This window comes from Erpetoichthys calabaricus, chromosome 2 (assembly GCF_900747795.2).
Source record: "Erpetoichthys calabaricus chromosome 2, fErpCal1.3, whole genome shotgun sequence".
NCBI lineage: Eukaryota > Metazoa > Chordata > Cladistia > Polypteriformes > Polypteridae > Erpetoichthys > Erpetoichthys calabaricus.
The window spans coordinates 272,896,785-272,908,840 of record NC_041395.2 but is presented as its reverse complement, the minus strand read 5'-3'; the positions used below and the strand labels follow the sequence as shown (position 1 = coordinate 272,908,840).

General features: G+C 38.9%; 1 protein-coding gene and 1 long non-coding RNA gene across 4 annotated transcripts in view; one reads left to right on the top strand and one right to left on the bottom strand.

The window, feature by feature from the left end:
* dlg5a (discs, large homolog 5a (Drosophila)) overlaps positions 1 to 7,815 on the bottom strand; it is a 240,053-nt gene extending 232,238 nt beyond the window's left edge. For 2 of the 3 annotated variants that reach the window (XM_051923726.1, XM_051923727.1), the window contains exon 1: positions 7,080 to 7,815. In XM_051923726.1, the coding sequence (XP_051779686.1) occupies positions 7,080 to 7,380 (301 nt within the window). In that variant the 5' untranslated portion in view covers positions 7,381 to 7,815. The remainder of the gene's footprint in view (positions 1 to 7,079) is intronic. The other variant, XM_028795545.2, reaches the window with a different exon arrangement.
* Positions 7,816 to 7,927: 112 nt separating this feature from the next.
* The window catches only part of LOC127526831 (uncharacterized), a 36,989-nt gene continuing 32,860 nt past the window's right edge, over positions 7,928 to 12,056 (top strand). Inside the window, exon 1 of the long non-coding RNA XR_007934271.1 lies at positions 7,928 to 8,067. This is a non-coding gene — a long non-coding RNA (uncharacterized LOC127526831). The remainder of the gene's footprint in view (positions 8,068 to 12,056) is intronic.

Here is a 12,056-nt window from a genome sequence, read left to right as displayed (position 1 = left end):
GCAATTGGTAATGCTTGATTATTGCTTTTTTTCTGTTTGCTGTTGTTAATGTCACATTTACTAGATAACTGATTATAAAATATAAGCACAAATGTCACATTTACTAGATAACTGATTATAAAATATAAGCACAATTGTATTACATATTGAATATTATAACTGAACTGAAAGCCTCTATTCTCTACACTCAACTTTAAATTGGCCCACACGTGCTACTTGACATTTTACGAGTTTTCAAACTATCATTTAATCTGGAAATACAAACATGTCACTTTTATTTGCAGTGTTTATTTTTTTGGTTGCTATTTGATATTTTGCTTGGTTGTTACATGATCTCTTTCAGTGGTTTAATTAAAATGAAATACAGTGATACCTTGACTTACGAGATACAAGAAGTCTCTTGGCCGATTGTTTGCTTTGAGTTGAGAGCTAAAATTTGGGTTACAGGCCAACTTCAGATACCCCACCCCACCGCTAGTTCGTGCAGCTCGCCACAGTGAATGCTGCAACATCCCGTGACTCACTCGTTCACTTTAAGCAGTTAGCTTGCAGTGGAAACTTCAGTGTTGTGCTCGCAGTTATTTTGCAAAGCTTCGTTTTTCCAACTATGGGTCCAAAGAAAGTGAGTGCGAAGGACAGTGCAGAGAAGAAGAAGTAGATGATGTCCATTGAATTAAAGAAAGAAATTCTAGAAAAACATAAGCAAGGTGTGCGTGTAGTCGATTTGGCGAAGCAGTACGAGCGTAGCACTTCTACAATCTGCACCATACTGAAGCAGAAGGAGTCGATAAAGGCTATAACGCCAGCCAAGGGCGTTAAAATCATTTCTAAGAAGCGGTCATCTATCCAAGAAAATATGGAGAAGCTGCCGATTGTGTGGTTGATGGAGAAGCAGCTCGCTGGAGATACCGTGACGGAGGCTATAATCTGCGAGAAGGCACGAGCGATTTACGCTGATTTGCAGCAGCAGACCCCAGGCACTTCGGGCGAGCGGTTTAAAGCCAGTTGGGGCTGGTTCAAGAATTTTAAAAAGAGGACCAGCATTCACTCCGTTGTCAGGCATGGTGAGGCAGCGAGCGCAGATATAAAGGCAGCTGAGGATTACCTCAAAACTTTTGCAGGAATTATAGCGGCCGAAGGATACATCCCCTAGCAAGTCTTCAACTGTGATGAGACAGGACTCTTCTGGAAGAAGATGCCAAGGAGGACTTATATAACAGCAGAGTAAAAGAGGATGCAAGGCCACAAACTCATGAAGGACAGGCTAACCCTCGCACTGTGCGCCAATGCGAGCGGTGAATGCAAGATTAAGCCACTGCTCGTTTATCATTCGGAAAACCCCAGAACCTTCAAGTCACAAAAGATTATGAAAGAAAGACTGCAGGTTATGTGGAGGGCAAACCCAAGGGCGTGGGTCACCAGGCAGTTCTTTGTGGAGTGGGTGAATTTGGTCTTTGGTCCTGACGTTGAAAAATATCTCCAGGAAAATAACCTACCTCTGCAAGCCCTTCTCGTCCTGGACAATGCGCCTGCTCACCCACCTAACCTTGAAGATGACATCCTCGAAGAGTTCAGGTTTATAAAGGTTCTCTACCTTCCACCCAACACCACCCCTATCCTGCAGCCCATGGACCAACAGGTGATTTCTAATTTTAAAAAGCTCTTCACCAAGCACCTGTTCCGCCGCCGCTGCTTTGAGGTGACGGAGAGCACAAACCTCACCCTTCGAGAGTTCTGGAAGAATCACTATAACATTGTGATATGCCTCAGAATTATCGATTTGGCCTGGCAGGGTGTTACAAAGAGGACATTGACCTCTGCATGGAAGAAGCTGTGGCCTGAGGTTGTGTCTGAAACGGAATTTGACAGACTTGAATCCGAAGCGGAAGTGGTGGAGGAGATTGTATCCCTCGGCAAGACCATGAACATGGACATGGATGAAGGTGACATCAATGAGCTCATCGAAGAGCACTCTGAGGAACTGACAACAGAGGAGCTAAAGAAGCTACACACGCAGCAGCACACGGAGGTTTTGCAAGAAATAAGTGACGCGGAGGAGGCGGAGGAAGTTATCTCTACAAGTGAGATAAAGGAAATGTTGGGAATGTGGAAGAACCTTTCAGACTTTATTCAAAAGAAACACCCAGAAAAAGTTTCAACTGGGTGCGCGACTGCGCTATTTACACTTGCACTTACACTTGACACTTGCATGACGCATTTTAGAAACATTCTGAAAGGGAGGATGAAACAGACCTCATTGGACAGGTTTTTTTTCGAAAACCCTTGCAGATGAAAGTGAGGAAGGTGCGGCGAAAAGGGCAAAAATCAGTGAATAACATTCAGTTCAGTCTTTCTCCACCACCTCCGTCAGCATCTTCAACTTGTCTGATCTCCAAGGTAAATGCTGTACATTATACTGTACTTAATAAAACCAGTTTATTGCAGTACATTCTATTGTATTGTGTTTGTATACAATATTCATTATTTATAAGTACATTTTTCTTATTTAAAAACATGTAACAAAAACATTGCAGTGTTTTTTGGGGGTCCGGAACGGATTAATGGCATTTCAATTCATTCAATGGGGAAAACTGATTTGAGATAAGAGTATTTTGACTTACAAGCTCGGTCACAGAACGAATTAAACTAGTATCTCAAGGTATCACTGTATTGACTAGTGACATAAGTTTAAAATATTCAAAATTAAATATATGTAGTACTAATAACACCTTATTGTGAAAACTAACCAGTTTATAGCCTACCTACTGGTATTTTGTCCATCTTTGTCATTTGCCAATGCCACATATAAGAAACATTATACCTAGATGACACAAGAAGTAAAAATAAAGCAAAATAGACAACTTGAATTCAAAGCTGACCTTTGGACTGTGGTAAGAACTGAAAGGGAAAACACAACGACATACCAATACATAAATGAAGACTGAGAGCTGAAATCAATAGTACTGCAGGCAGCACCTTTCCAACCCGACATACAGGTGACAGCCTTGTAGAGAGGCCAACTAGAGTGGTTATGTACTTTCATGAAAACACAATTGACTTGTGATGGCTGATCTGTAAACTGTAAATACTCCCAAAAACATGGCCTTGGTAGCAGGTTTCACTCATACACTACAAGATGTAGACAGCAACTTATTTAACACGTATCATAACTATATCATAACTATGGCAAAAACCTAAAAACGGATGCCCAAACATTGGTGCTATCAGAGAGAGGCTGTTCATCATACTTTCCATATAATTGGAGCTGTATTTATGCTCACAACTGAACACAGACAGACAGTAGTTTACACATTTCTAATTAACATTAAAATAAACTTTAGCATACCTACTCCATAAACAAAACGATTTCTGTGAATTTTACCATACACTATTTTCTGTGTAATTAACCTGGGTGTCTCCTAAATGGTTATTAATTGGTCTAAGATGCAATTATCAATTATAAAATGTTATTAAAATTTGCATTCCTACCTAAATTGGTGAAAGCAGATCATGATGGCATATATGGAAAAAATGTTTAATATTCAGTGGATATAATCATTACTTGACAGACATCAAAGAGTACTTTAAACTCTAACCCTATTAAGCTTTAACTGCTTAAGTACTGCCAATGCCTGTTTGGACTGTATTTTCATAAAAATGGAACATTTGCCTATGTGCAAGGTTTTTATGTGGTGCAATTAATATCTTTGTACAGTATAGAGATAATCCTTTTCTACAGCACACACCCAAGTTGCACCTAGAAAAATAATGTGTACAATATATAAAGTAAGAAATGGAAAGAGCCCTTTCTACAACTATTTTTGATTAGCAGCACATTTGTCTTACCTGATTAGTACTGTATTCTGAATTATGGATGTATGTAAACTAGTTCACATACAGCCATGTGAAAATGTATGTACACCCCCTTTTAATTATGTGGTTTTAAATATCAGGAGATAGATAACCAATAGGTGATATTCTGTGTATGATTTAAAGCCTGGCAGCACCCGGCTTTAATTACCTTTTAACTTATAAGGAAGCAGTAAGAAACTATTTGCTTTATCCATACATGGCTTACTTTCTGTTGACTTACTTTCTGAATAAATAAGACAAAGAAAAATCTGTTCTGTACTGAATCCAGTGTCCCCATGAATCTGCTTGGGATAAGAGGGTTTGAAAATGGATAGATTTATCTGATTTCCGGTCATACTGCTAATTATTAGTTATATATAAAATCACAAATGTGAAATAATTTTTCAAGTGATTGTACATCTTAAGTATATTCCTTTGTGAAAGCACAGCATAAGGATCGTAAAAGGGTACAGCTCAAGCCACCCCCAGTCAACCAAGATCTCCAACCCTAAACTCACTTCACACTCCCTTTTACAGAAGGAATTCAGAAGTGGAAACACCTTTGGTAGAAATGGCACCTCGTGCCCATACTTTGGAAAGTTATTACAAATTCTGTTAATTATATAGAATATACAACACACTACAAATCACAGAAGATAAAAGAGAGCACTGAGGGCACTTTTTTTGTCCTCCCCTCAATCTGACCTTATCATCAGACATATCTTTAAAGACATATAATACAATATTATATATAGGTATTCTACTTTTACACTAATTATATATACAAGTTATATAAGCCTGCAGTTATTTTTAAATGCTTATTCATTATTAATCTTATCTAATTTGATTAGTTTTTCTTTTCTTGCAACTATTTCTTTGACATCTTGTAAAGCAATGTGAGCTACATCAAGTGCTACAGAAATAAATGTTCTTGTTGTTGTCGTAATAAAGAAGGCACACTTCATCCAGATTCAAACTTGGTTAAACAGCTAATGATTCTGAGCTGAACTTGACATGAAAATCTCCCTGTTGATGTAATTTATGATAAATGCACATCTGTCCATGTGTTCATCTATTCATTTTCAAACCTGGTTAATCCAGTTTTAGGGTTGTAGGAGAGGTGTCATGTCCTGGCTACATCAGGGTGCAAGACAGGAATCAATCCTGAATAAAGGTCTTAACTACAGTATCACCTAAACAGAATTAAGTACTGTATTCCCAGAAATAAAATTTGTTCAAGACCCATATGGATAAGAAACACAAAGAACAAAAGTCATCAAAACAAATAGCATATTTAAAACAACAGTTTTCTTTTTCATTGATTGTCTGTATTATTCATCCTCTGAGTCTATATCCTTGTTTATTATATGCATCTGAATTTCCCAATGGGATTAATAAAGTTTATCTAATCTAATGAAAGTAGTTTGTACTATTGTATTTCTGAGGTAGCAGTGTGAGATTGGCCATCTACCGTAGCTCTGTGAAGAGGATTACTTGTGTTGTTTTGTGTGATGCATTTACCCTCTTTTTTGACATCCATTGCATGCCCAGGGTCTCTCTGAAAATTACCCTTCCCAAGATTTCTTCAATTTTTTTTCGGGAGTTTTTTCTTGTCTTCTTAAAGAGTCAAGAATGGGGAGCCGTCAAAAAACAGGGCCTGTTAAAGCCCACTGAGACATTCCTTGTGTGACTCTGGACTACACAAGCAATAAAGTGTTGTTGTTGTTCATTCAAATCAAACTTTTCCGATACTTTTTCAGTGTTTGCACTTCACTTCTCATGTTTCTAATTCCATCCCTCTTGAACATAAATTTCAGCTCAGTTTACTACCTACATACATTTCTATTTTATGTTTCACTAGTATTTAGTGAACAGCAATAGTTCTTCCTTTGAACTGTACATTACAAAACAGTAATTGGATAGGCGGTTAATGAATGATCATACTTATCAAAATGGAAATGATCGAGGGGGATAATGAATATACAGTACGCAATCATACATGTTCTTCCAATATGAACTGCAGTCAATGAAACAAAACTTAAGGAAAGATAAGGCCTAATTTAATTTTTGAGATATGCAGAATTCAACAAATATGCTTGCTATAAATTGACTTTTATGATAGCATATCTTTGTCATAATACATTGTACAATGTATGTAACTCACTCAAATCACAAAATACATCCAAAATGTACATATTTCATTGTGGGAACCTAGAAGCTGTAAACAATTCCAAATAATATGCCAGCCCAATGCAGGGCATACATACACAAAGCCTCCATGTTCACTGAAACCCAATATGGATTTAACACTAAATTATCAATTAACATGGAGTTATCTGCAATGAAAGGGGAAACTAGAGTACCTCAAGAAAAAACAAGCAGACACCAAAGAAATGAGCAGAGAGAGAGAGGAATCAAACACAGGTACCTAGTACTGAAAGGAAAAAGGGCTCACCACTCAAGATACCACAACACCTTAATTAAGATGCTACACTCTAACATTTAAAATCATGCACGTATTTGTAAAAGACAAAAAGGGATAATTTAACCCACATGCCTGCCAGGTTTGGTAAAAACCCTGACAGCAAAAAGTCAGATTCAAAAGGCAACAGACACAAAAATGCATGTGATTCTCTGTTCATGCAGCACTGTATTATGATTACAGTTAAAGTTAATATTAGGTAACAGAACAATACACTCATATATATTACATATAAAATAAGCATGTTTAAAAATAAAAATAAATTCAGCTATTTGCATCTAGTTAATAACCAAAAATCTCTTTTGATTCTACAGTTTCCAATGTGGCTATGAAGACTGAATTTTTCTTGGATTAAAAAAAATGAAGGAATGAATAAATGGCACTGCATTTTCTGACCGGAAAAATCAGATTACAGGGGTTATCATTATTTTAGGAAGATTAATACAAGACTACTAAAAACCTGCCTGTTGCAAACAGCAAGTTTTGTGTATTGTTTGCTAACAAGAAAAAAACTAGAGTGAAGTAAAGCGTGCACACTATTTTAAGCAGGTTTTCATTTTTTTTAATTTACTATGTGATCAAATAAATAGGTACAACTTGATCATTTTAATTTTTTTCCTTATAAATTCGTGCCACTAGTAACAGTACAATCACAACAATCTCCATCGAGAGGTGAGCTCTGCTTAGTGGGCATCGACGGGTCAGTGCTACACCCTCGGGCGCTGCGGACAGACAGATGTCTTACCAGATGAGTTATCGGCGGGTCCCACGAAGTTCACGAACAGGGCAGAGTACAGGTGGGGATGCGTCTTTTCTAGCGCCTCGCACAGGTCTGCAAAATGGTCCCTCTCCTTATTCACAAGCATCTTCAGCAGGAGGTCGATCTTCTCGGCGCTCGTCGCGCAGTTGTTTTGTAGTTCGAACCTCTCCAGCTGGCCCAGAGTGCCCGCTTTGTCCAGCAGCTCGATTAGCCCGTCCGCGTCCGTTATGGAATCCATCAAGTTCTGGTGGTACTGATCTAACAACTCTTTATGTTTTGCTTCCATCTCTTCTTCTCTCGGCACCTTCACCGCCCAGCTTTTTTGTAGTTAAAAAAAGAGAGACTCAAAACCCCACCTCAGTAAACGCGCAAGGAGCTAACAGTCACTGACTTGGCGAACGACGCAGCTGTCGTGCTGAAGAACGCTTGCTTTTGTAGCAGCTTTTCATCACAAATTCAAAGAGACTCAAGTAGCCATATTTGTTGCCCAAGGCTGTTGACTGCAATAAGAAACAGCATAGCATTTCTTTTTCCGGCTCTCAAAAGTCCTACATTTCGCTTTTTCCCCTAAGCCTCCCTAAGCCACACATGTCTACCCACTTAGGGTATTTTCCCCCACCTCTTCCCGATCCTTATTTAAACTCCTTTCAACCGCAGAACTGAATAAAAGTAACGTTAACTCTCCAAAGAGCTTTCCCACAAACCCGACAGATCCGCCATGTCTTAGCAGCTGCTGCCCGCTGTCAATCACGAGGCCACATACTTGCCATGTAAGGTAAAGAGGGTGGGGCGTAGACCAGACACGCCAGGTAATCGCCAGGCGTGGATGCGCTGCTGCTCTGCAGTAGAAAGCTCTTGGAAAACGGCGACGAGTTCAAGGGGGTGGGGTGTACCCGCCAAATGAATCAACAGCTTTGGGCTTTGCCTTTCCTTTCCTTTGGCAGTTTCCTCGTCCAGACACTGAGAGCAATTGGTAACAGCTAGTATTAATGAGTGCGGCTGTTTTCTCAGTGTGTGTTTTGTTTTTTATTTGTGTGTTGAAGAGTTTCTCCTGCATCTCGGAAAGCAGCTGAGTAGGCCTGGCGCGGCTCCTATCCAGCAGAAATTTCACGCGACTCCCTTTGCGCGCGTCGCCACTTTATACCTTTTCTCCTTTCTGCACTCCACGACTTCCACGGATATTGGATAAAATTCTTTAACAAAAAAGTTAAGTTTGATTTTTCCAAGCAAAGCAAGGAAAAGTCAAATGCGATTCGAAACGTGGATTAACGTCCCTCAAACGGGGGGTGGGGGGTAAAGAAGAATGAGTTACTCTGTTTTATTTATAGAATTTCACGCTTTTTTTAATCCAAGGACCGCAGACGACGTTCATCTGATACGGACGCAATGGCAATACTTCAGAAAGGCTCTCTGCCCTGGGTCAGCAGCTCGTTTTCAGTTGCGACTTGTTGCATATTTATTTTAGTCCGGTACATCTGAACATTCGTTATACGTTCTAGTTTATATTTTAAATCAGTTATTATATAATGGATTTCTGGTTTGAAATGCTTATTGTGTTCATTTTACTAACACATTCTATTACAAAGTATCAAAAAGATTTTAATTTGCCTTTATTTTAAGTAGTGGTTGAGTCTAAAGGCGTTTTGTAATTTGTTATATATAAAATACGAATTAGCACATGACACCCTAATTGTAGGTGTTCATAAAAACTGTGATAATTTACTTCATGAATTAGAAGTACATAATAAACAGGAATAGTTGTATGAAATATTTGGCATATTAGAATGTGTGCTTCAATGTTTAAATAGACTCGATTATAATAGAAGTTTGTCATTTTTCACCCTTTGCTAGAGGTCCAAAGTGGGTTAGATCCTTATTAAGGATTCAAAATAATATAATCTTCGTAATCACTGACCTTGAGATAGTCTGAAATAATACCCTGCATGCTTATGTTTGAAACTGGTCATTCTTTTAACCTTCTGGGGATGGATCTTAGAGGGCTAGGACCACTGGTAATGAATGAGCAATCAAACTTATTCGTAATCAGCAATCTTGAAATATCATAAAATGACACTCCACATAGCTATATCACCTAGGGTTACCATATTCCATGAGCCAAAAAAGAAGACACAAATAAAAAATTATTTACTCCATGTAAGGGAAGTGGAGTTTAGAGTTTCTTTCCATGTGAGACTGGGTAGGGGTAGATGCCCGGGCACCTTTGTGGATTCATCTGATGTTTGTTAAGAATTATATGGTAGGTAAAACTTTAAAAAAAGAATGTGAATTGGAAAAAAATGTAAACTAAGTTGGGAACAAAGAGCTGCCATGTGAAAAACCCAGACAAACTGAAAGGTTTGTAAAAACTTCTTGGATAGGTGCCTAAAATGAGGACATTTCTGGAGAAATCCATACATATGGTAACCTTAATATTACTTATCCCCATGTTTTCAAAGTTTTGTGAAAAGGAGTAACTTTGATCCCTTGCATTCCTTTAACGTGTAAACTCCTGGAGCTGGTTGATGTGGTATGCACAGCTTCAGGTGCTTCTGATCATTTTTGCAGAAGATACCTATTGTCTTACTCTTCATCATAAGGGCACACTTTCCTGCAACTATGGTCCCAAAACGGCCTAAAATTATAGGGGTTTTCGGGTCTAGTGGGCCAAAAATACAGGAGAGTCCATTGCTATGATACATCTTCTGATGCAAGCTAGGGTACATCATCAGTGATGTTACCTGAGGTCATTGGGTGTTTTGGATCCTTCGAACATCAGACACCCACACTCGGGCGACCCAGCTGAGGTTGTTCAAGCCTCAGCTTGTGCCCTAGCAGCCTTCTTGCACGGATCTGCTCTCTTGAGTCAGAGCCACTTTGAAGCTTTTTCTGCTGCCTCAGTGCTATTATATATGGTCCTCTTCCTCCTCTCGCCTATGATGTCTAGTACAGTATAAGCCCTGCAGAGAGATTTTCCCGCAAAGCCTGTACATCCTACCTTCACGAGCAAGCACCTTTCAGGCTTGCTTGGTGCAGTCATTGACTAAGCCCTTGTACTTCACTCTCTTGCTCTCAAATGCATCCTCCATTCAGTCTTCCCATGGCATGGTGAGTTCCAGCATAACTACACTCTTTGTAGTTTCTGTCACCAGAACAACATCTGGTCTAAGGGTAGTCTTGGTGATGTGCTCAGGAAACTTGAGCTGCCTGCCCAAGTCTACTGTCAGCTGCCAGTCCTGTGCGGTGTAGAAAAGCCCTAAAAAGATTAACATTTTGCACAACCAGACATCAAGATGAGTGTAAGGGTCTATATCATTTGTGGGGGGTTTCTTGTACCAGTGAATCAGGAGGCAACAGACAAAAAAAAAACTGAAGTGATTCCGGAGCATTAATAAGTAATTCTTAGGAACACAATTTTTTTGTCCAAAAAAAAAAAAAACACTTGTTCAGCCCAGTGAAGCACAGCAACTCCTATTGGCTTAATCTGCCCAAAAAACAACCTGTCTGATTACAAAACTTCCAAAAATGATAAAAATCTTGGACTCCGAAGAAAATAATTTATGCCAAAGTAGTTTGTATTTTTTTTAACATCTATGTGAATTTTGAGCAATTTCTACCTAATGTGAAATTGCTGATTCCCATTTCAGTAAAAAAGATGAATAAAGTGTTAGGATATGTTACAAAAACTGCTGAATATTAATCAATGCTCTAAACTATATAACATACTAATGAGATTGCATCTAGAGTTTTGTTTTCAGTTCTGGTCACCACGCTAAAAACAAAAACATAGCAGTGCTTGAAGCTGTACAGAAGAGAGCAACTACATGAATCCCAGGACGTAACTACATGTCGTACTCTGACAGACTCAGAGAATTAAAGCTGTTTAGTCTTGAGCATAGGAGACTATATGGGGTCCTAATCCAGGTTTTCAAAATTCAGAAGGCATTAATAAAGTAGATCCAGCAGAAATAATTCTTTCAGTTTAATGGTAAATCACACACTTGAGGACACAGATTAAGGTTAATGGGAAGTGCTTTTAGGACTGGAGCCAGAAAGCACTTCTTTATGCAAAGAATTGTGGGATTCTAGAACAAATTACTGAGACATGTAGTTGAAGCAGAAACCTTGACAACCTTTAAGAAGTATCTGGATGAGATATTGGGACAGCTTAACTTAGCAGGAGACAGAGCTGGAGGTAGCAGAGTTAAAGATGCTCAGATTTCCACTGGGTGTGACGCGGATGGATAGGATTAGAAATGAGTACTGTACATTAGAGGGTTCGCTCAAGTTGGACGGTTGGAAGACAAAGTCAGAGAGGCGAGATTGTTTTGGTTTGGACATGTGCCAAGGAGAGATGCTGGGTATATTGGGAGAAGGATGCTAAGGATAGAGCTGCCAGAAAAGAGGAAGGCTTAAGCGAAGGTTTATGGATGTGGTGAAAGAGGTCCATGCAGGTGATGGGTGTAACAAAACAAGATGCAGAGGACAGAAAGATATGGAAGAAGATGATCCGCTGTGGCAACCCCTAACGGGAGCAGCCGAAAGAAGAAGAAGAACTTAACTGAGCAGACGATCTTGATGGACTGAAGGGTCTCCTCTCATTTGTCAAATTTCTTATGTTCTGTGTTAATTTAGTTCTCATAGTTTTGTAGATGTGGCTATAATTAGCCTTAACCACTTCAGTTTCCCTTTCATTTATGTGATGTTTTGCGAGATGAACCTGCAAGTATTTGCTTGAGTATCTGCTTACCTACCATATAACATTGCTTATTTGGAAAATGTAAATGTGAGCAAACATTGAGGTTTTCAGCTTTTTTTCTAGTGCTATGATATGGACTGAAATGCCACCACCTGAATTGAATTAAGCAGCTTAAAGGATGTTATGCCAATTAAAATGTTAAAAAACAAAAATGAGGTGAGATAACCGTATCAAAAACATGTTCATAAATGAACAGAGTTTGTTGA